At 42.2% G+C, this 23,888-nt stretch overlaps 1 protein-coding gene across 1 annotated transcript in view; it reads left to right on the top strand.

The window, feature by feature from the left end:
- Positions 1 to 1,110: 1,110 nt before the first annotated feature.
- The window catches only part of ASPG (asparaginase), a 46,841-nt gene continuing 24,063 nt past the window's right edge, over positions 1,111 to 23,888 (top strand). The window contains exons 1-7 of the mRNA XM_037395056.1: positions 1,111 to 1,324; positions 7,619 to 7,748; positions 11,112 to 11,223; positions 13,452 to 13,577; positions 15,068 to 15,151; positions 16,195 to 16,321; positions 22,958 to 23,070. Coding sequence (XP_037250953.1) covers positions 1,147 to 1,324; positions 7,619 to 7,748; positions 11,112 to 11,223; positions 13,452 to 13,577; positions 15,068 to 15,151; positions 16,195 to 16,321; positions 22,958 to 23,070 — 870 coding nt within the window. The 5' untranslated portion in view covers positions 1,111 to 1,146. The remainder of the gene's footprint in view (positions 1,325 to 7,618; positions 7,749 to 11,111; positions 11,224 to 13,451; positions 13,578 to 15,067; positions 15,152 to 16,194; positions 16,322 to 22,957; positions 23,071 to 23,888) is intronic.

Here is a 23,888-nt window from a genome sequence, read left to right on the forward strand (position 1 = left end):
TCCCCTCTTCTTTGTTCTTACTTCTTTTTAGAGGTCCTAATTACACGGATGAAGATGGTATCAACGTATGCACAGCTGGGCACCTCTGTTAACCATTAGCTTGTTTTTCCCTGAGCACTTTCAGCGTGACTGTTGAGAAACAGAAGCTGTCTTTCACAATTGCGCGTTGGATATGGCTGTATCAAGAACAATTTTGTGGTCACAGGTTTCCAGGAAATACCAGCCTTTGATGGTGAATGACCTCAAGTGGACAGTAGAGCTCAAATAAAGGAGTTTGTGGGCTAATACTGCCGTACAGTCTACAAGAGAGGACTGTATATGGATGCTTGATTTAACTAAGAGATCATTCTGGACAGGTTGTGGTTTTGCAGGCTGCTGACTGTTGTGTATTCCACAGCTCATCTTTGCCCAAGGAGACCTTTCCAGCACAACCCTCACGTTCCACGTTACAGTTGTTAGCAGGCAGCATTGTACCACTGTCCCCATCTGTCCCGGATGGAAACTGAGGGTCCAGATCTGGAAGCTGAAACGGAGGGCAGGAGATGCTGCATGTACCACGCTGCCTGCTCTTGGAGATGCTTGGTAGGAGCAGGTCACCTTGGAGGCCAGGCGAGCAGAGCAAGTTCCTGCCTTGCTCCCCAAGAGCTTTCTGGAAAAAAGAGGGGACGACGTGAATATTCCCGGCGGGCCTGACCCCAGCCCTGTCCACCCCCTGCCCCTCTCCTGGCCGGAGATGCGCCGCAGCGCTTTCCTTCTCCCCCAGTACGACCGGCCCGCACCGCCCCCCGCCAGCCCCGCCCCGCCCCGCCCCGCCCCGCACAGGGCCCGCCCCGCCCCCCGCAGCGGCGCGAAGTGCAAGGGGCGGTGCTGCAGGCGGCGCCGGTGCCGGGCCCGCCCCTCCCTCCCTCCCCTTCCCCGCGGCGAGCGGCCCCCCCCGGCCGCCCCGCACGGCCGCCCCCAGCTCCCGCTCGCCGCCCGCTGCGGGGGCCGGGCATGGCGGCTGCCCCCGCCTCTGGGCAGCGCCGCGGCCCGGGCAGGCCACACCCCGCTGCCGGTCCGGCCGGGGGGGCGGGAAGGGGCGTCCCCGCAGCCGCCCTATAACTCCCCTGGGGCGGGGGCCGGGAGGTAGCGGTTCCTCGGGAGGGGATGGCGGCGGCGGGACAGCGCCCCGGGGGGGTGCGTCCCCTGGGCAGAGCCCTGGCTGACACCGAGCCGCAGGAGCCCCCCGGCTGTCCCCCGGCTTCCGCCGGTGGCGCGGCGGCCGAGGCGCGGGTGCTGGTCATCAACACGGGCGGCACCATCGGCATGGTGCAGGACGTCAAGGGTGAGGGGCTGCGGGGGGGCGGCGGGGCTGCGCGGGGCGCGGGGGGGGCCGGGGCCGCCGCTGCCCCGAGGGCTTCAGCATCCCCGGGCCGCTCCCGGTTGCCGCCAGCGGCGCCGGCGGTGTGTGTGCCTTCCCGTAACAACCGCTCCGCCGGCCGGCTGGTGCTGGGGGAGCGTGGCTGCCAGGCGTCCTGCCGAGGAGTGAGCCCGGCAGCTGCTTAGGGCAGGCTCGGGCACAGGGCAGCACGTTTCCTCAAGTACGAGCCCTTTCTCCTCTCCTTCACACGCTGAAAATGAAACCAGTTTAATCATGGCAGTCGTGCGATCTCTTCTTTTAGCCCCAAAAGAGCTGCTGTACCAGGCTACCTGGAGAGCATCTGCTTTGCGTGAAGAGCACGGGCTGTTGGAGGTGGTGGCCACGCCAAGGGTTTTCAGGTGGTGACCTGACAGGTACCTGCAGCTGCTGCAAGCCTGGCAGCATACGTGCTGTCCGGTGTCAAAATGAGTGAGATCAGGTGCAGAATCTGCACTCACCTGCCTCTGGGCAGCCTTCTGCTGCTCTCCTGCAAGCTCTTGAATTCCTTTGAGGAAATCATTGAAGAATTCTGCTTTACTGTACCAAGGGAAGGTGAGACTTACGTAGGAGAAAAGGCTTGACATGCCAAACGCCCTCCCACCAGCTGAAAAAAGTTTAAATACAAAATTGAGCTCTGAGATGTCTCAGTGGACAGCCTGCATTTTTACCTCAAAGCTTTTTAGGTACCTTCAGGGATATGCTATGTGTTTTCAGGTGCTCCTAAATGTCGGCAGGTAGGTGCCCAAACTCACCCAACAACCCCTCAGGTACCCCAGTGCAGAACCTGGTTGGAGTGGTACCTAAACACCAACAGACCCTTAATCAGTAGGCATATAGATCCCAAAGGATGCCAGAAGCACCAGCCAACTAATGTGTCTGAGGAAAAGAGCAGGTTTCACAGAATCACAGGATGGTCGGGGTGGGAAGGGACCTCTGGACACCATCTAGTCCAACCCCCTGCTAAACCAGGGTCACCTGCAGCGGGTTGCACAGGGTCACATTCAGGTGGGTTTTGAACATCTCCAGAGAAGGAGAACCCCGCAGCCTCTCTGGGCAGCCTGTGCCAGTGCTCTGGCACCCTCAAGGTAAAGAAGTTTTTCCTCATATTTAGGTGGAACTGCCTGGGTTTCAGTCTGTGCCTGTTGCCCTTTGTCCTGTGACTTGGCATCGTAGAAAAAAGCCTGGCCCTGTCTTCTTGGCATCCGCCCTTAAGATATTTAGATGCATTGATAAGGTCCCCTCTCAGTCTTCTCCAGGCTAAACAGCCCCAGCTCCCCCAGCCTTTCCTCACAAGGGAGATGCTCCAGTCCCCTCATCATCTGTGTAGCCTCCACTGGATCCCCTCCAGTAGCAGCCTGTTTCTCTTGAACTGGGGAGCCCAGCACTGCACGCAGCACTCCAGGTGGCCTCACCAGGGCAGAGTGGAGGGGGACGATCACCTTCCTCAGCCTGCTGGCCACGCTCCTCCTAACGCACCCCAGGATCCCATTGGCCTTCTTGGCCACTTGCTACAGGTCTGCATGTTTACCAGCCTTAGTATTAAGGGAAAGAGGATAATGCATGGGGCAGGAGGTGGGTGGGGAGGGAAGAAGTCCAGTTTTGATGAACTGCTACTTGGTTTCCATCCTCCTTTACTTGGGAGGCAATGGAGCACCCCAGGACTTCCAGAGCTTGTGTCTGTCTAGGTACAGAAGTGTGGGTATTTGCCTTCCTTACTACAGAATTTCAAGCCCATGCCTGAAGTACTATCCCAGCTATTCATTTGTAGGATTAAAATACTTGTGGCTTCACCTCAGAGCTTCCTACACTGGATTTTTTTCTTTCTACATACATATCCCTCCTTCTCAGAAGATGGTGGCTGGCTGATCCTTATTATTGTAGCAAAGGTGCTTTAAGGGGTTGTTCTGCATCTTTTACGGCCGTCATCTTTGTGTTTAAGCTATCAAAGTTGTAAAAAAAAAAAAAAAAGTCTGTATTTCAAATGAGATATGGTGGTTTTGCTTTCAGTCTGTGGTGTTTATGGTGAAATAATTTCCTGCTTGTATTGTTTTAGCTTCCCAAACACCCTTTTTAAGCACATAAACTAATGTGTCTTACTCTTTTAGAAATGAACTCCATAACCTCTTCTCATCCTGTATGCCTGGGTTTTTTTTTTTATTGTTATTTCCTCTTGCTTAACAAGTGTCAATCATTAAAGTAAGTACAATCAATCTGACAGTTATGATCCAGTGATGCTGACTCGCTACATCCTGGTGAGGGTTTCAGCCTGCTTTTCATACACAGGTCTTGCAGCAGAGCAGCCCGAGTACCTCTTTCAGCATATCTGGCAGTCTTGAGTGTTCAGACAGAAGGTGGTGAAAGGGCATGGGAAAGGCAGCATGCCTCAAAGGAAGAAACAATAGATGCTCATTTCTTTTATTAATCAGTAGATAGGAAGTGCCTGTTTACAATCATATCTAGAGCTACAAGTGTTTTATTTCAAACAAGGGGAACAGAAGTATCTTCCTGGAGCTGCATGTGACCTTTCATAGCAGCAACTGCTCAAAGTGAAAGGATCAAGCGAGCTTTTTCTGTGGGCTTTCTAGTTGCTGGGAGAAGATAGTTTCATTTTTAAAATCGGACAGTTTTGATAGGCCTAATGTACACAGGGACTGCTCTGCACAGGAACGTATTCCTTGCAGAATACAAGACTGGTGCAATCACATTCCCTGGGCTTGCTGTGTATGTATGGAACGGTTATTTATCATCGTATTTGATTGTAAACGTCCTGCAGAGGTTCTGCTGTTGCCCTGTGCGTGGGTGGCAGCTCCAGCCTGTCTTGGACCTGTTGGACTTTCTGCACATTTACAGGTTACCTGTGAAGGAGTTATCTGTAGAGGATGAATAATCTGTTCCTGTTTGTTTGAGTTGGGTGACAGCCAGACTCAGGTGCAGACTCCCTCAGCATTTATGTTTTTGCTATCAAGTAAGCTATTTCAGTGCATGTTAAAAATTTCTTCCTTCTACTTCCTCCTACCTGTTTCCTCCTCCTATGGCCGCTTTTGGCTTACCAGTAGTCCATTTCAGAAAGAGAACCTTACCAAATTCCTTAGTGAAGTTACTGTGTTCATGTTCCTCCTGTGCTGGTGCCTTCAGGAAGATCTTTTCCTTGGGCTTGTGGGCTGAATCTCTTTCCTAGCTTTTACCTGAAATATTAAGAAAAAAAACCCCACCCAACAAATGCAAGTAGAACTAAGCTAAATCTCTTCAGACAAATTACTTATCTTGGAATAGAGTCTGCCTGGGTAGCTTAGTTAATTACCTGTCTTTTGTAGGCATTCCGGACTGCTGAAGGACTGGCTGCTGTAGTCCAAACCTTTTTCTGTTTGAAACTCACCTCACTTCTGAAAGCTCTGAGTACTACAGCTGCAGAAATTAATGTTCTGGAGAACACTTTCTGCTTCTCTCCCTTTTCAAAATGTAGTCGTTACTTTTGGGATCTGGCACTGTTGCTGTGTGCACTGTTTGTATTGATATTCCTATAGGTAAAAACTGGGTTAGCAAAGTCTGTTGTATTGCTTAGCTTAGAGAGTTGGTTAGGATTGGGAATGATGGCTTCAGCATGTTGATGTACAGTAGGCTCCTTGTCCACAGCATCTGTGGTTTCTTGGGTGCACAGCCCCACTGACACAGCTGCATCGGGCTTTTCCAGCTCCCTGTTCTCTGCTGCAGCACAGGTTACAGGATATCTTGATTGGCAAGTAGCTCTAATTGTGTTATCTATAGCAGCAGAGTGAAAAGCAGAGTCCTTGACAGTAGATGAGACAGAACCATGGTTGTTCTCCTCAGCCACAGTTGCTTGTTTGCTGTTCTGCCTTTGTCCATCTGCTTTGTGATGCCGGGGTCGGCCAGCTGAGAGGAAAGGACAGAAGTTGATGAGAGCTGTTTGGGCAAATTGCACAGCCTGCTTCTTCTCTGCAGGGGAGAAGTTGCTTCAATTACTTGGTTAACAAGCTTGGCTCGCAAAAGATGTTTTCCATGCATAGTAAAGTAGAAGTGTTCTTAAAGCAGTTGCACTTGAGTTCCCCTGCCTTTGCTTCTTGAAGCTGTAAAGCAGAAAACGCTGCTAAACGTGGAGATATTCAGAGGACCGCACAAATTTTAAGTGGGTCATCTTGGATACAACTGCAGAATGCCTTAAAAAAAGGTTTAAGTTCAGTGCAAGCAATTACAGAAAAATCCTGATAGGGTTGTGATTAAGAGATGGGAAACTGCCATTTATAGAGAAGGGATTTAAGAATATTAACGTACATCAGTTCTCCGGTTCCTGGGGCAAATACAAAACCTAAACAGTCTAATCCATTGTCAATATTCAGAGCAAGATGAGCACTGGACAAACAAGAATAATCAGAAAACACCCAGAAACAGTTGGAACTGGGCTGCATTTCAAAGCCAAAATGACTCTATGCCCAAGTACAGCAGAAGTGGCCATTTGTGACTAAGCTAGGAACGTCCTTAATAGGAAAAGCAGGGATTATAGCTGAATGAAGGAAACATCCAAGGCTTGAAAGCGTGTTAAGTATATTTTGTAAAACGAAGTATTCCAGCAGGAATCCAAACAAATCCACTCAAATGCTGTTGCTGTCCTGTGAGAAAGTTGGCTATGAGGAGGCTTGCAACTTATTTAAGGCAAGCCACAAGGGAGATTAGGGAGTCCTTAAGGATTTTTCCATCTGTTTGGAAAGTAAATGGGAAAAGATAGAATTGCTATTGAAAATACTCTCTGTGTTTTGGAATATTTTAAATTATCTTTTCTGTTTGAAGGTGAAGAAAAAAAATACAAATGCCAAGTTAGAAAAGGATCACGTTTAAACACACAGAAGAAGAGGAAATAGGACATAATTACTTGGCCTCAAATTAGGAGTGACTAGAACTAGCAGAAGTAGAATAATGAGGTTTGAGAGTTTGTTCACCATCTGAACAGGTGTTATAAAAGACATTCGCTGAGATTGAACTGAACTGGACAGTAATGCCAGTAGAATCTTGAAGTTGAGAAGGAAGTACCTTGAATGAAAAACATCTCAAAAAGTCAGACTTAAAAAAACCAGGGTGGCTTCTGACTCTGGATGACAGCAGCAGTGCTGGCATCAAATTCCTGAAATGGGGTATTGGGAGGTGAGTTGCAAGTTAGATTCAGAAATTATCTCAGTTCTATGATGCTAAGGGTCGTAACATCAAAAATTCAGGTGCTGTTCTGACTAACAGAGAATGCCATGCAGATTCCCTGTGGCATCCCTAGTTACAACCAGGACACCTGCAGATCCAGCAAACACTAAAGGTGCCTAGGCTAATTTAAGCCCCAGCCATTTTAAGGGTCCCTGCCACTGAGAGAAAGACAACATCATAGGCAGAGAGTGAGTGAACGGAGTTTAAGATGCACCCACACTCTTCATTTTTTTCTGTTCAGCAGCTTATGCACCTTCTCTGCCTCTTGTCAGTTGAGATGTTCAGTCCCAAACCTGCTAATGGAAAGTACCTATTCAATAGAGAGTGATTAGAGCACTTAGTTAAGACTCTTGTGGGAAGCTGAGCTTTCTGTATCTCTGTATACATAGAGATCTTTGTATCTGTCAGTGCCTAATACCTACTGTGGGATTTGGTTTTGCTTTCTTTTATGTATTTTATTTCTCTCTGGAAATGCTATTTCTATTGACAGTGACACGTAACATGCAGCTTTCCAAGGTAGTTACACTAGTACCTTGCTGTTTGTGCCAATACTGCTGTAGGCGAAGAAGCTTAGGTAAAAATATCAGACTTCATAGTACAAAATTATGCTCGGTGTTTTCTAAGTCTTCTGCCGCTAAGTACAGAATGTACTTATGGCAAATGTAAAAGAAAGTGGTAGCTTTTTGCTACAGCTGCAAAAATTGGCTTCCTGCCCATACTGCTGGTCAGTATTTGCAAACACGCAACAAATAGGTAGAGCATAAATATTTGATATGGAGGAGATTTGTAACATTATTTCTCTTAAATAAAGGATTTATTTATTTCAAGTCAAGAAAAGAATAACTGCATGGAGATTTATTAGTTATCGTTGGTTTTCATGTTCTTAAACTGGCAACTCCTTAAATTTCATTTGGAATGATGGGCAAACAGCTGTGTAACTTGATGTCTTCCTTACTGTGCCACTCGCTTCCTTCCATCTCTGATCCTTTATTTCATTTATTCCTTGTTGTTAAGGTCTTGCTCCTGAGGCAAATAAATTAGTAAGCAGCTTGAAAACCATGCCGATGCTGCACGATGAGGCATACGTCCAGGAAATGAAACAGAACAAGGGCCGTGAAATTCCAGATAACACATTGGTGCTCCCGTAAGTACATTTTCCTTGGGAAGAGGGAGGGTTAGGAAAGATCCTGTTGATTTTCAAGTAATTACATCTCCAAACATTTAATGTGAAGAAGGCATTATGAGATTAGCAAAAATGCCTTTTAAACTGGGCAACAAGTAACCATTCTGGGAAACTTAGTCCTGTATCTTTTTCTTGTTTTGGATATTAATTTACTACTGTGAAAGCATAAAAATATTCTATAGAAACTAAGAAAACTGTATATACAGGTCTGTGTGAATTATCTTCAGCATGTATCTGAAAAAGCAGCATCTAACTAACGCATCTGTGGGTAGGCCTTATGCTTTAATTCTGCAGGCCTCCTGTTTTTAAGAAAAACCAAAAGCTGATTGTCTTTCCCAAATTTATGCAACATTATGATAATAAGCAATGGGCTTATAATTAATCTGCATTGCTTCTTAACTGTTGGGCAAGGATTAATAAGCTTATAGGTTTTATTTAGAGGGCAATATGCTAATCTGAGATATTCCCCAGCTGTGGTGCATGACTGTACCCCTGTAAACATGTTCACTTTTCGCAAAGAATGATTTTACGCAGTCATTCAAAGGTAAATGGGACTATAGCTGTTTTGCTGTAAGAGTAAAAATGGATATTTAATTTTTAAGGAGAAAATCAAGGCATACAAAGGAAATGTGAGGTTTATTAAGTTCTTGCTATTTTATATTGAGTTCCTCTGTGTAAAGCTTTTAAAAGTAACCACTTAAAAGGCAGATGGCAGAGAAAGGGGTAAAGGGAAAACGAATGGGCTCCCAGTGGAGCAGTATTGATATGTACAGTTTGTGTTTAATACGATGGCTATACAAAGAAAGATGGAGCTCTGTTACGATACTGTGCTTGTGACCAAATAACTTCTACATACTTTTAAGGGATTTGAAATACAACAAAACTACACTAATATACCCATTTGAGTCTTAAATATACTTCTGGCACATCTTTTCCCTGAAGAACAAGAAAGCTTAAACCAATCATTCACATAAAAAATGGAGGTTTAAAAAACAACCTTGTTTTGTTTTTTTGGTGCTGCTGAGTGCTGTTCCGGAGGCTGGTCATGGCAATTTGCCATTTTCTGTTTTGTGCTGCCCGAGTGATATTTTAACCAGGCAGTTAAGAAATATCATGAGTTTCTGAGGGGAGAAAATAGGAGTATTTTGTGAACTCTGTATATCTGTGTGATGACCTCGATGTAAAAGGAATAATATAATCCCTTTTTAGAAAGGCATCAAAAGTCATAGACTAGACCAGTCTCTGGTGTCGGTATGTCGTATTTTATTTCAACAGCACATCCTCAGGGGAACTTTCTTTACACAGATTTTCAACTGAGTTCCAAAGTTACTCTTAGCATGTGTAAATGTGATATCCATCTAGGCAATTTTTCATATGAAGTCTGAACTTATTTGGTACAGTATGTCAGTTGGTTATGAACGAAAACTGCACATTTTTTAAATGCGCTTCCTGCTGTACGCAGCTGTCCTACAGGCCTCATAAGGGGAGTGGGTCTGCAGTTTTTATTAGCTGATCAACTGATAATTGACCTTTTTTTACATATTTTATATCGCTATAAATATATACATGAATAGCAAGTGGGAACAAAACACTTCTGCAAATGCTGAAGGAAGATAATCAACTTTTCTGTGCTCTAAGCACCATATTTCAGGAACTTTTACACATCCATGCAGTATCCTGGTCTTTTCTATAGCCTTTGACTGTCTTCCAGTGTAAATGTACAAGTATTTATCACAGTTACAGCTGGCAGGGACCTTTCCATCATCCTCAGGCAGTGGAAAAACATTGAGAACGTTCTGAAGATGATCCTGTCAAACATGCTCTGGATGGTTCTGCCTGGAAAAGAGAGGGGGTCAGCAGAGCTGGCCTGCTCGCAGTGCTGCTTTGTTAGCTGCATCTTGGCCACTGCATTGCTAAATAGGAACATATTCCAGCTAATGTAAGAATGGGTGAAAATGGTGGATATTCTATCCCCTTCCAAGCTTCAGAAAGGTAGCAGAAAACAGGAGGAGTAGGGTTCTTTTATTACCCCACATCTTAACTGCCAAGTTGAATTTATACCTAGTTGACTTTATTCTCAGTGGCTAGAAAGTTAATGAGAAGTGTGCACGTTTTGTGGGGTAAGACACATGCCCTGTATGTGGTCTGTTTGGCTGGCAAATCAAAGTTCTTTGAAGAGTCAGATTTCTTGAGATAGGCAAGTGGGCAAAGGGAGACCGGTGGCCCTTGGAGGCAGGGAGAGCAGACAGTATGCTTAGAGCTACAACAATCCCACTGTGATTCCATAGCCGTCATCACCTTTGGTAAGTCCCCTCCAAATTTGGGATCTTGTATCTTTGTAAGATGTTTCACTGTGTAAACGCTTCTTAATCTTTGGTCTCCATCTGCTGGGCTACACACTGCATGATGCTTGGAAGCGTTACATTCCTCAGCCTCACAGGTACTTTATCCTGTTGCTTGACTGTCAGTTTTTGGTTTGGGTTGTGTCTTTTCCCACTCGCATGGTTGTTTTGTTTTTATTGTACTTATAGCAGTCTTTTCCCAGCTGTCAAGGTTGCACTTGTTTAGTGGCCAATAACTGATTGCCAGTGAAGCGTTTATAGTCCCAAGGCCTCAGTTTTAAATACTTCAATACTGTGCCAGTATTTTAAGATCTTTGCTATGATCACATCACATTTACAAAGTTAGCCTATTATTAACAAAGGCAAGAGTTTACTTGAAGATCTTAACTAACCAAGAGAGTTTTTTCTGAAATCTGAAGTCAGAGAAACTGAGAAGGGTGGACCTTCTAAAGGCCACAAAAATGAATCCCAGTTATAAGACTCTAAAGAGAAAATACCCTTTGTGTCAGGAAAGAGTATATATTTATAGGGTATCTATTTATATTTATAAAAGGATCAAAAGGTTGTTGCAATTCTTCTGTTGACCCCCAATGAACTTTGGAAGCTTTATAGATTCCTCTCAATAGCTTATGAAGCATTTTTAAACCATAAAGCTTTGTATCAACTTTTGTTAGAACTCAGTTCCAAACTTAAAGAAAGTAAGTTTGGGTTCTTCTTTTCTGTTGTTAGTTTTGCCAGCTTTTCTCCACCTCCCAAATTATATTTTTTATGAAGTTAAATTTATGGATTAGTGCTTTAAACCACATCAAGCCATGAACTTCTAACCTGGGAACGTAATGTTCCAAATTTAAAACCATTTTTTTGCCATAGACTTGGGGAGTGGGGAGGAAAATGGTGAAAATTACTGATTTAGAGGAAAAAAATGGAGGTTATAAGCTGATATTACTGAGAATTATTTTTTTTCGATTGTCTTTCTTCATAGTGTCTCTAAGCAAAACAAAAGAATTTTTTACACAATCCTGGAGCTCTCACCGCTGCTTGATTCTTCCAACATGACACCAGAGGACTGGGCCAAAATTGCAAGAAAACTTGAGGTACTATGGTGTGGGATAAGAATTCATTTGTTGCTTAAATGAAACCAGCAGTATATCTAGTATACTTAGCAAGATAAGACAATTCAGTAGTGCTGTATGTATTTTTTAATTTAAAATGTATATGTTACGTACCTTGCTTAGTTACTTGCAAAGTAACAAGTACTATGCTTGCAAGGCTTGCTGATTTTTTTTTTCTTTTCAAAATGTTGCAAACTCATTAAAGTTATATAGTTCATGCAATGATAAGCCATGTCATCATTCTGTACAAGAAAATAAATAGGAAAATTGTAGCTATGATTGAATAAGGTATGCAACGTGTAGGCTGATATTGTCTAAAATGTTGACTTGTAGTCAATATTTTTTGACAGTGAATATAATTCTTAGGTGTAAGTCACTTAGTTACATATAATTTGAGTGTTCAAATAGCTTAATAGTTGGCTATTGACGTAGAAAATAATTTCATGTCTTCATGCCTTTCTTACTTTAGACACAGATGGACTTTACCGCCTACAAAGCCAAAGCCAGTTGAAAAAATGCTATCATGGTTAGGTTTCCCACACTGAGATATGTTTAAAGCCCTGGATATTTCTGCATATATACATAAATTCATTACCTCCTTCTCTAGATTAAAAAAAATATCAGCATTTCTCTGCTTCCATGTCCAAACTTAGCTATGTGCTTTTAAGAAAGTAGAAATGTGAAACATTTCAAATACTTTACAACAGGAATTGATACGTAGCTGTTAGAAAGAAATAACCGTGGGCCTAGTAAGATACTGCTCTTCCACTCAAGCTCGCTCTGTGGTAGTGAGCTTTGTAGCGTAGATTTCCTTCCTTGACCAAGCTGTGGCAATGCACATGAGCAGTACAATAATGCAGGGAAAAATGCTGAAGATTCAGGTAATAGTCTTTCACCCTTAGGTGCTCTAATCTGGAAACCACCAAACTAGGGACAATACTCCTGCTATTGAATGCATCTTGCCAGGGCAGAGAAGGGATGGAGCTGGTGTGTGGGATGGAGCAGGGGTTAGGTCTTCTTGAGACTGACTGACCTTGTTACTGCACTGGGAACTACAGCGTGGTTTTTGCATCACGCTGTAGTTTGGCCTACTGGAAGATCTTGCAGTGCTAGCGGTTGTTCTGCTGGCTAATTGTTAGAGACAAGCAGAGGTCCCCTGAAACCTCCAGTAGGCAGTAACATGCAGGCATGAGTATCAGTGAAGAAACAGCAAAAGGATGAGTAGAAATCTGTGGGAGTTTGGAGGTGACCATGTCATCAGAAGATGCCAAGCACATATGCCTATTGTAGCATAAGAGTAATTAAAAAGAGATCTTATTTAATTCTATTGCAAACCCCCTCTTTTCCTCCCCCACTGGCACTTCATATGTCTGCTCAGACTTTTATGTAATCCTTTCTGTGTTACCAAATGGCATCAGGGACATCAGTGTCTCACTACAGTGTTTACTGTGTGCAACACGTAAAATTGAGGAACCGATTCCTTTTTCCTCCAAAAAGCCAGCAGATGAACTTATTCCAACAGGATGAACTGTGCGATTCATGCTTTGCATTAAAAAAAACCCAAACAAACAACTCCTGGGTGGAATTTTATGTAGGTGAAAGTTACTCTTAAATTCCCTTTTTGCATCTGTGCGTGCCTGATTAAGGGACTTCTCAAAAATCCCCTCTTTTGGGGCAGAAGGCACATGCTGCTGCAGAAAAGGTGACTTTTCAACAGGAGAGGGCACTCGTACACTGACAACTTCCCTCTCTGCCACCCGGATTAAATGGACCGTTTTTCCTATAGGTTATGATAGCCTTGGTTTGCCTAATCTGTTCCTGTAAATGGTGTAATCCCTAAAGTAAAAGCGGCAACAAGAAATCAGACTATATGGCTAATTTGCATATGTTAACATTCTTGTTTAAAGCCATTGCTAAGCTTTTCTTAATTAGCAGTCTTCTGCTTTAAAAATGCAGCATTAATATGTATACATAGAAGAATCTCTTTGACTGTTCCATAATTAGAATTAGCGGCTCTAGTGTTTAGTGTCCTATTAACCCTTAATTGTATTTAAACTGAAAACAGGATAACTTTAGGACGCGTTATGCGTGTAGTACCCTTTAAAGTATTATGCTGTTGCTTGCCTCAGTGAAAGTGATGCAGTATGTACCTTGCTTGCTGATGCCGGTGCATTGCTCTAACAGTGTGGAAACGGTCTCTCCATCTCCAGGAGCACTATGAAAAGTACGATGGTTTTGTGATCCTCCATGGCACTGACACCATGGCCTACACAGCTTCAGCCTTATCCTTCATGTGTGAGAACCTGGGTAAAACTATTGTTCTGACAGGATCTCAGGTAATGGACTTAATTTGAAGTCAGAAGCTTAATTTCTGTTTTTTATATGGAAAACTAGGTAGCATCCTGATTATCACTGTATAGTTTGGTAGTGCAGGGCAGGCCTCTGGCCAAGGTGAATGGTCACAGCGCTGATAGAAATTTGTGAGAGCTGACAGGCTCACCAGCTGAGGATCTGCCCCATAATTTTATCATTAATGACTTTACAACTCTGTACCAAATCAGACCAGTAGTTCATTATGTCTGGGGCCAGATGCTTCAGAGAAAGATATAAGAGCCTGTCATTGGCCATTGTGTATTAATCGGTTTATATGAGAAGCATCTTTCCAGCCTCAGGTGGCTGCTGGTTGTTAGCTGTTTTTTTGTTTTTTTTTTTTTTTTCTCCTTAAAGCCCTGAAGCTTATCACTTTTTACTTCATCAGTTCTTATCCTGTCTTACGTTACTCATTGTTGCATTCTTTACCATTTTTTAATAATCTCTAAGCATTAGATGCATTTTTGATAATTTCTATTCCAGAAAGCATCTAACATGTTCTATTTCCTTTCCTCTAAAGGCTCCATTTATTAATTTTCATTCTCTTAGCTGGAAATCAGCCCTTTGCATATTGTCTGAGGGGGAGGGGCTGTCTTACTAGAATAGCTTGCTTGAGCATAAAATACAGCTCTAATCACAAAGGAGAGATGAAACATTGCACAGTAAAATTCCCCTCCCCCATCTCATAACCTCCCTTTCACATGTGGTCTATTTGAAGTCAAAATACAAAAGTCTAAGAAGGATTATGCTCCCACTTACTGTCCTGACATGGGGCAGTCTAGTTGTGATACATCATATTCGAGGTTTTACTTTCGTTTTGGCTTTATTGCTTGGAGATTTGCCTGACATATTATCTAGCAATGAAGCCACGTGATTTTTTTTATTTTTTTACCAACTGCTGAAAGGAGCTCTGACTCTGTTAATAAAGTAGCAATCTGAAAAGGCATGGAAGTCATCACTCAGCAGACCAAATTTCTGTTTTTAATCTTGTTCGTTTCTGTCAGTATTAACCTGCTCAGTTTTTCTATACTATGGGAAAAGATGGTGCAAGAGAGCTGTTGTGAAGCCCATAGTGGCAGTTCTGTATGATCTGCCTTGCTTTTTCTCTTGTACAATCACTTCTCCCATGCTCGGTCAGTTTAACTATGCCTGCTTTCTACTTTTTATATTTTTCCTGCATCAGTCTCTTAATCTGCTTAATCACACCAGAATCATCTCTATATTAGCTTTTAAACATTTAAATCATGGAAGTCTGTTAAGCACAGAAGGAAATCCTGCCATCTGCTACAGTCTAAAATAGTTTGGATAAAGAAGGAGACTTTATTTGTTATAAATCATTGTTACATAAATTATAATGTATTTGTCTTGCATAAGTTGGGCTCTTTATTTTTTTTTTTTTTCTGCTGTGTTGGCTTTACATAAGGGACAGGGTGTAATTTCAGTCTCTGCTTTTCAGGTGCCCATATACGAGTTACGGAATGACGGCCGAGCCAACCTTCTGGGGGCACTGCTGTTTGCTGGGCAGTTTGTGATTCCTGAGGTCTGTTTGCCTGTGAAGACTCTCTCAGAAGCTACTTTTCTCCTTCTAGCCAGGACACATATTTACATACTCAAAATACCCAGTAGGCAGTATGGAATTGTGCTTAAACAGGAAGATAAATGGATTCTGCTGAGGTAACAGGCACTTGCATGGCAAAGCATGTGCCATTTTCTCAGAAGTCATATCCCATTTAGCCCACATACAACCTGTAAAGACTATCAAGTCTGAAATACACCTTGCAGCAGACTTGAAATCAGAGGTTCGCTTGCAAATAGTCAGTTTTTTAACCAAGTTACTTTGAAGTTCTAAAGTTGCTCTAGAACTGGTAGGAGTGCCTTCTGACTCAAGTTCCTGAAGTCTGAAGTGTTGAGGGTGATATCCCTAATGGACATGGAAGTACCTCTGTGGTCTCAGCACCCCAACTTTAAAGTTGTTGATGCTGTGCAGCCTGAAAATTGGGGAGAAAACTGGTCTAGGTGCACCTTGTTTCACTTCTGCTGTGCTCCTAAAGCCAGTTCTTGTAAGACAACAGCAATAGCTGACGGGCCAAGATCTCTGTAACTAATAACAGTTTGAGGTATCTCTTTTCCTTCAAATTCCAATTGACAAACTTAGAGGGATTTGAGAAGGAACGTAATTATTTGTGTGGAAACTTGAAAGTTATCCTCGTTTTCACGAGGCCTTTTGTTAAGGTTTTGAACTCTGAATTTAGATGTAACTGACGAATTTGTTAATAAGTCCACACTGTTTCTTTCCTCTGTCTCTGAAGTGGACTCAGGCAAATCTGCTGTCTCCTAGACTATGCCTCATGAGAGGATTATGAAACTAGTTAGCTCTTAACTTGTTTTGTTCTTAAATTCTTTAACCAATGTGTGACAGATGTGCCAACCCTTTTTGAAAGGCTAAGAGTTGTAAACATCTACTAGCCTCTGAGTTGCTTTAAAGATTTAGAAAACACTTTATAAAGGACAGACTACAGTATTTATCTACTGAATCTTTTAATTACTGGCTTATTCAGACCTGTTTCTTTACTTGTCTTGCAGGTGTGCCTGTATTTTTATAATAAACTGTACAGGGGAAATAGGGTGACTAAGGTGGATGCTGGGAGTTTCAATGCCTTTTCCTCACCTAACCTGCCTCCACTTGCAAATGCTGAGGTTGATATTACAAGTAAGCAAGATCATCTCTTAAGCCTTGTAATTTATGCCACATGCAATAGAATTCTAGCTGAAAAAAATCTGTGCCTGTGTAGTTGAAACGCAGTTTGTAAATGCAAATATCTTTGCAAGCCTTGTAGCTTGACTCCACCTTACCTGCTCTGAAAATGTTTAAATATTAGTAAGACTGAGAATTTGTGACTCAACTGCATTTATCTATTGAATATAGATGTGCGCTAGACTGACTTTGACTAAAGATCCAGACTAACCAGAGGGAATGTTGCCCCTGTGTTGTGAAAGTGCTTGCTCTGAAGATAAAAATGAGGGAGTGAGGACTGAAAGAACAAAGAGTTTAATCTCGTTAATGACCACGCTGGGCTCCGAAATCAGGCAAAAGAGTTATTGCAGAGTACTTGCAGCTTCAACAGATTCTCTGTTTGGTGCATGTCATTGTGTAAGTTTTACTGGATATTTAGGACCTGTCTAAATTGCAAGCACATTGGAAACAGCAGACCTAGAATAAGTTTGTTGGGTTTTTTTCCCCCTAAACTAACTTGGGCTCCCTGTAATTTCTGTGTGTCTCTTTTTTAAGAAGGGGAAAGACTACATGAAGGTTTCGGTACCTGTTTACGAAGTCATTAATGTATTGATGTCTGTTCTTGGATAAATGGCACCCTTTGGAGGGGAGGAGAGAGACACATTTGGAATTTGGCCAAATGAGGAGTTGCTGAAAAACATACTAAAGGACAGTTTTACAAAATATGACATATTATGCCAGCTGCTTTGCGATAGGCTAGGTATATTAAAAAGGAGTAGGACTTCATGTCAATCTCCATTACTACAAAAAAATAAGAATAGGAAGGGGTTCCCAAATGCTTTTGCTAGGCGCTGTTAGTGGCGGTAGGAGATCTAGCCCTGTGCCATGCAGTGTGCCATTCTGAAGGCTTTCCACTACTAGAGACAGACATTCTGCAAATTGGAAAAATAAGCTTATCCCTTCCACCTAATGAGTGGGAGTTACTTAACAAAGTTTCAGGATCAAAGCCCTGTGCCTGTAGCAGCCAGATACAAACCGAGGAAGCCTGTGAAATACTGCAGGGTTCCATAAGACATCTCTCAGAGAGAGTGTCAGCCACTGTTGTGTTACTGTGCTCTGTCAAATACGGTGTATCTGAAATCAACAGCAATGCTGTCAGTTGATAGCTGCAGTAAATTGGGGAGAATCTTCTTTCTTGGGTTTTTATGAACTGTGTCAAATAGGGTATAAATAAATCCCATTTACTGACTGATCAATAATGAAATCAAGCTGCAAACTGCATGCTATTTTTCATTTGGATTTGAATGAACTGTTTTGTGATTCCTTGTCTATAGTAGAAAAATGAGAAAGTTATTAAGTACTTCCCTTGGCCCATATTGGGTCCCATTATCTTTTCAGTAGAATGCCCCATTGAGATCAGTGGGGATTTCTGGTTTAGAAACTGGTGGTGTGATAGGCTCTATTTTTATTTGTTTCAGTTGATTACCCTGTTGAGGTAGCATCATTTATCCAAGATGATGGTGTCAGTATTGAAGTATTGTTTCATTTTGAAAAAACATAGTTTATAGTATGGACAATCTACAAGTGCTGCTTTATTTTGTCCAAAGTAATTGTTTGAAACATCGCTGTCTCCCTTGAGTTTGCTTGTACAATCCTCATATGAAGGTTTCATGGACACAAGGTACCACTTGGGCTTTTAAAACAAACCAAACAAATCTAGCATCTTTTAACGTGGTTTTTTTTTCAAACAACTTTCTATAACACACCTTAATCCTCCTGTAGACAGGGCTGGCTTGCTGCTTCAGCATTATGGAGAGTAGCCTGAGGATGCCAGGAGGAGAAGGCCACGGGCAGAAACTCTTCTTCAGGCTTCCCAGTTCTAATGAAGCTGGGAATGAAAATTCCAGAGAATCAGAGGGGAAGAGGTGACAGGATGGAGGGAGTGAGGAGCATAATGAGATCATGGGTTGGTATGCAGGAATGAGGAGAGGACATGCTGTTCAAGGCTAGGCATACCATCTAAAAGCAACAATCTACTTGAGAGCCAAAGAGGAGAGGGAGAAACTTAGTCCTCTTCCCTGCAGCACTCTCCTTCATTTTTGATATCCATTTCTCACCCTGTTCCCTCTTCAGGTGAGGCTCCCAGTGGATTTCTGATCCCATCAACTGGCTGTGTTCTCAGCCAGATCCTTAACTGTCTTAGCAACTCCTAACAGTCCTGTTATCCAGTTTTAGATGAGGAAGCACGTCAGCTTCCTCAAGACTTTCAATTTAGCACAACAAAGTCCTGTTAGAAGTGAAAAATTCTAGCCCACTCCTGGGATGAACAAGAAACCCAATGTTGATGGGAAATACTTTTGCAGCAGAGCCACAAATCTCTGTATGAAATGGACAATATAGAAATAATAAAAAATATTTCTAAAATCTTAAAGCTTATAAGAAAAAAAGACCTTACCTTATTTCTCCCATATTTTAAAAACAGGAGAGACAAGGACTATTTCACTTGAAATGTGTAAAGAGTCTCAGTATATTTCATAATTGATTGCTGTTCTCTGTTCTCGAATGTCCTAAAGAAGCACATACAAAACTTGCTTTGTCACCATGGCTGGACTTTCTTCATCACACTTGCATGTAACATCTGGGAGTGGTGCACCGTATACAGGACCATATGATGAAAAACAATTTGTGTAGGGGAGAGACAGAGCCCATGTGACTGTGCATGCAGGTGTAGTGCAGCAGCAGGAGGTTAGAAGGTCCTCGTGGGCTCGTCTACCCAAATAGCTTGTCTGTCATTAGAGAGAAGCTATTAGTCACTGGCCAGGTCTGTGTCTTGGTTGGCAGTTCTGGTTATTTATAGCAAAAAGCCCTAGACCTTTCTGTATTAAGACAAGTGCGAGCTTTCTTCACTGAAGTGCTTTTGGTTGTCCCCCCACCCTTGTTAAGTAGGCATGTTGATTCTTGCAGCAACACCATTCAATTTAAATATTAATTTCAAAAGGTGTGTGGTGATTGTTTTATAACAAACTGCCAAAAAAGGGGGTCTGTGTTTGTTTGCCTCCTTCAGGAATTTGCACCTATAGGTTGGCCTGGCCTCCCCACCCCTTGGCTGCCTCCATGAATTGTAATGAATGCTGGGGCAGCTTATATAGTGGTGGGGCTTGCCTGCAGCCCTGCAGAGAAGGATAAGAAGAAAGCATTTCTGTTTGTCTGGAGCTCTGCAAGCACAAAAAGCTGTATTTCTTGTTTGATTTCATAACTCAGAGTTCAGTCACCACTCCTAAGGGAGGTGTCGCTCTTAGTTGCTGCTCTTCCATTATAACTTGAAACCTGCATTGTGGCATAGGTGCTGTTTAACAACTGGAGTTTCTTGCTGCTTTCTGGACTGTGTAGAGCTGCTTCTCTTTTTTTTATTTATTTTATTTTTAAGTCAGGTTGATGTTTTTTCCCCACACTAACCTTATCACCATACTGAGAGAGAGAATAAAGCTGAATAAGACAAGGATGTATTTTTCAGCTGTGATTTTTAAAAGCTGTAGTGTTTGGTAGGGAGGGGAAGGTTGGCAATAGCAGAGTATTGTTTATGTGATGGTTTTCTTTGGAAGAATAAACCAAAGGCCTTAATATCTTGAATGCAGTCTCCTCAAATACTGCAATCTTTTCTATCCCAAGCCATTTTGGATACAGCATATAAATAACCATTACCTCTTTTAAAAACTTACTTTCTGCTCTGCAACACCAGTAGCTAGCTTATGTTAGTTCCTCAGCTTTGTATCCACATTTACATAATGCAGTACACTATATCAACTCAACTCTTCCCAAGCACAAACTGTCCAAGTTAGAACAGTTTACAGTTTTCTGTGGTGTGCCAGAACTGAATATCCCTAATTAGTCACTCTTATCTGTAGGATAAAAACCTGCTATGAACACTGATATATAGCTTTTTGTACTTTACCTGCTTGTATATGAGTTTCTTACTTAAGAACTGTTAGTGATTTCTAAGGTTTGGGGCTTTTTATTTAACAAAAAGAATGCTGTGTGGTGTGACACTAGGCTGCAAGTCATCTGGTTTGTGCAGTATGATGAAGATGCTTGAACTTAGCTATGTGACATAAATATTCCTCCTTTTTGGGGATGTAATCTTTGAGATGGAGGATGCAAAGGGTGTGTTCTAATTTCCCCTGCTCCCCATGGCTCTTTTCCTCATTTACAACAGTTCTGAATAAATCGGAGATGGAGTTGGGCTTTTATGTGTATTTGTTTGTCTTTGGCTCTTGCATCACACTTGCCTTTTGTTCTGCCTTTTAGACTTGTTTGTCTAATGGAAAACTGACATCTGTGGAGTCTGCAGTACCAAGCACATTATGTAGGCTGATGAGGTTCATGTTAACTCAGAGGCAATCTTTAATTCTTTTTTTAATATAGTTTGGAATGACATCACGGTACTATGTCTGCATGCATTACATTTATCTTGAAGATGATATGTTATTTGGTAGAGCGTACTCCAAGAGTACAGGTATAGGTCTGACTTCTGAACCTATCCTCTGATCTCTCTCCTTGGTCTTCTACTTTTGGCAGTATCTTAATGATCCATGCCAAGGCAGGTTTCCTCAGTTCATTCTTCAAGTTTGTTACAGGCGTTAGAGATACTAATGGTTGCCAAACTTAGTAGTATGTGTTTGTGAAGTTTTGGCAAGGATTCCTAGTTTATGGAGGATAAAGGAAAGAAAGCCCTGATACAATTTTATTGCCACCCAATCTTACAGAGAAGGCTGCTTTTAAAGAATTAATCTGTGTGTTAGAAGGTTGAAAGGATTGCATTTATTGCCAAACGCTGCTGCTTCCTAAAGCAGTGTTCCTGAGTGAACGTGGTTAGCGAGGCCTATGAACCTCCAGCAGAACAAATGCCCAGCTTTCTGCACTCCTTGTGTACCTCCTGCAGGGCTCTGACTCCCTCTGGAAAGCTCATGGAGGCCTCTGACAGCTACTTGGCTAGCTACTAAATCCAGCCAGGTGGTTTCAGAACTGTGCCGGCCAGCTTAGCACAAAGAAAGAAACTGTAGAAATGGTCTGTATTTCTATTCTTTCATTCCCAGGGCATTAGGAATCCATGTGCTGAAGTGTTGCTGGTTGGACAAACGTGATGCCCAGCCAACTGCTTGTGACCTGTTTAATGACTTACGATATTTTTTTAGAAAGAACATGCAGAGGCTCTAGTTGCTGACAGGGCACAACGACAGGAAGAGAAATTTTGTTAAGTCTTATAGGTGACTGCTATTTTCTATCTTGATTTAATGGATTGTGTAGTTTTTAGTATCTCTGGTATTGGGACAATGGAGTAGGTTTCAATGAAGGCTTTTAAATGTACTCTGAATTTTTTTGCAAATGGCTGTCTGCTGATGGCAAGAGATTGCAACGGTAATTGGTGTGAGTAACTCCGCATGGCTGAGAGTAACTCAGTATTATGCACGCAGATCTTTTATCTGTTTTGCTGCTTGAGAGTTTCTCCAAAACCTAAAAAGCTTAAATCATGATGGGGAAACAGGTAGCTTTATGGCATGGTGGGCTTTCATCAAAGCATGATGCTCTGAGCTGTTGGCTGCTGTTTGTTAAACCTCTTCCACTGCCTTGTAGGTAGTCAGTGCTACCAACACTGCGCTCCTACAGTGAAGTAGTGTAATTCTGAAATCAATAATGCATGACTTGGCTTCTAATAATGCAACACAAACAAACTATTAGTTAAACAGCTGGCTTCTGGCTCTAAATGTATAATCAGAGTTAATTGAATCCTTGCTATTTTATTTAATCTTTAGTAACTACCTAATAAACTCGGGAGGTGATTAGCGGCAACAGTAACTGCATTTGTCATCTCTCATGTCTGGGAAGATGAAGGTCTGTTTTCTAAACATTAATCCAGGCTGGTATCAGGCCAACTACATAACAATGAAGTTCAGGTCAGTGTGTGACGAGTAAGTGCCTCACCTCTGCTAGACCTGCACGACACTGTTGGCTGAGGCTTTCTGACCACTGAACTGGGAGAGCTGGCACTAACAGGACATGGTCAATCTTGTGAACCAGTCAGATCTAGCACTTTTCAGAATGCTTTTCAGAGCTATCAGGCTTCTCTTTTGAAGAGGTTGTAATAGAGGTATGCAGCTTTGCGTCTGATCGATCATCCCGTTCACTAACGGTCATTGAACTAACATACCCATTTTGGACATCTTTGCTATAAAATGCTATTAAATTGAAGCAAGCATACATATTATATTAAATATCTCCTTGAAGGGCACTAACTTAGAAATACTGATGAGTAATACTGATATATCTCAGAATCTAGACTGTTTCAGAATTAAAGCTAAAATATAACAGTTGAGCCTAACCTGGATGTGGCCTTGAAGACATATTTTGTGGCACCTAATAAATAAGGTGTGTTAGATCAGCTGATGATACAGCTGCTGTCTTAAATGGGCCTTTCTCTTTTCACAAATACATTGCCTTTCATGGATCCCCTGCATAAGAAACAGTTTTAAAGACAATGTTTTAAATATGAAGTACGACAAGTATACTTAATATTATGTCTTAATATTAAATTTAAAAGGCCATTTCTCTTAACAGTAAACTGGGAAACGGTGTGGAGAGCCAATACCAGAAAGAAATTTCAAGTTCACACCAATATGAATAGGAATGTTGGGCTTCTGCGAATCTTCCCAGGAATCACCACTGCTGCTGTAAGTGTTACCACTTCATTTTGGAAGTGGGTGAAGTGATGCTCAAACACTAGATTAGTTAACTGAAGTAGAGAAGCTGCATTGTTTGTAGCAGTGGTTGGAGTTTTGGGGGGAAGGGGAAGGATCTGTCATCTGATAAACATTTTTTTGGAATATCAGACCATTCAAAGACTATTTTCATATGCCATAAACTATTGACAAAAGCTTTACAAATATCTTTTGTCTAAACCGCCTGGGCTCTGAAACTTAAAAATAATCAGGGTTCATAAATAGGTCAAGTGTGCTTTTCTAGACATGTGCAGGCTACAGTGACCATGGAAATGCTCTTTTGCTGCATATTGAGATACATTAATAGATATCTCATCAAAGAATACGCAGTATGGTGGGTGGAGGGGAGTGTGGCTTTTTCGGCAACTCGTGCTTCTTTTTTAAGATTCATTCTGTCTCACGCTGATGGTTAACATGACCCTCAGCGTTCAGACAGAGCTGAAAATGAGAAGTGAGATTTTGCTGCTGAAAATAGAGTGGGATTTTTTTTTTTTTGCCTTTAGAAATTACTTTGCAGAACTGTGGGTTTAGGTAGATTTGTCTTTAAATTTTCAACTAATACTTGTTCCATTAAATTGACAAGTCATTTGTGGCTGTTGCCATCTTAAATTGAATAGTAGTTTAAGCAGCACTACTCAATTATATTACCATTCTTTTTAGGTGAATATGAACAGATGGAAAGGCAGAGGGGTGGTATATTTGCAATAAAACTCCAACTGCATAGTTAGCCTCATGGGGGCTTACAGTGCATTGCATTTAGCATATGTGAT

The sequence above is a fragment of the Falco rusticolus genome, chromosome 7 (assembly GCF_015220075.1).
Source record: "Falco rusticolus isolate bFalRus1 chromosome 7, bFalRus1.pri, whole genome shotgun sequence".
Classification (NCBI taxonomy): domain Eukaryota; kingdom Metazoa; phylum Chordata; class Aves; order Falconiformes; family Falconidae; genus Falco; species Falco rusticolus.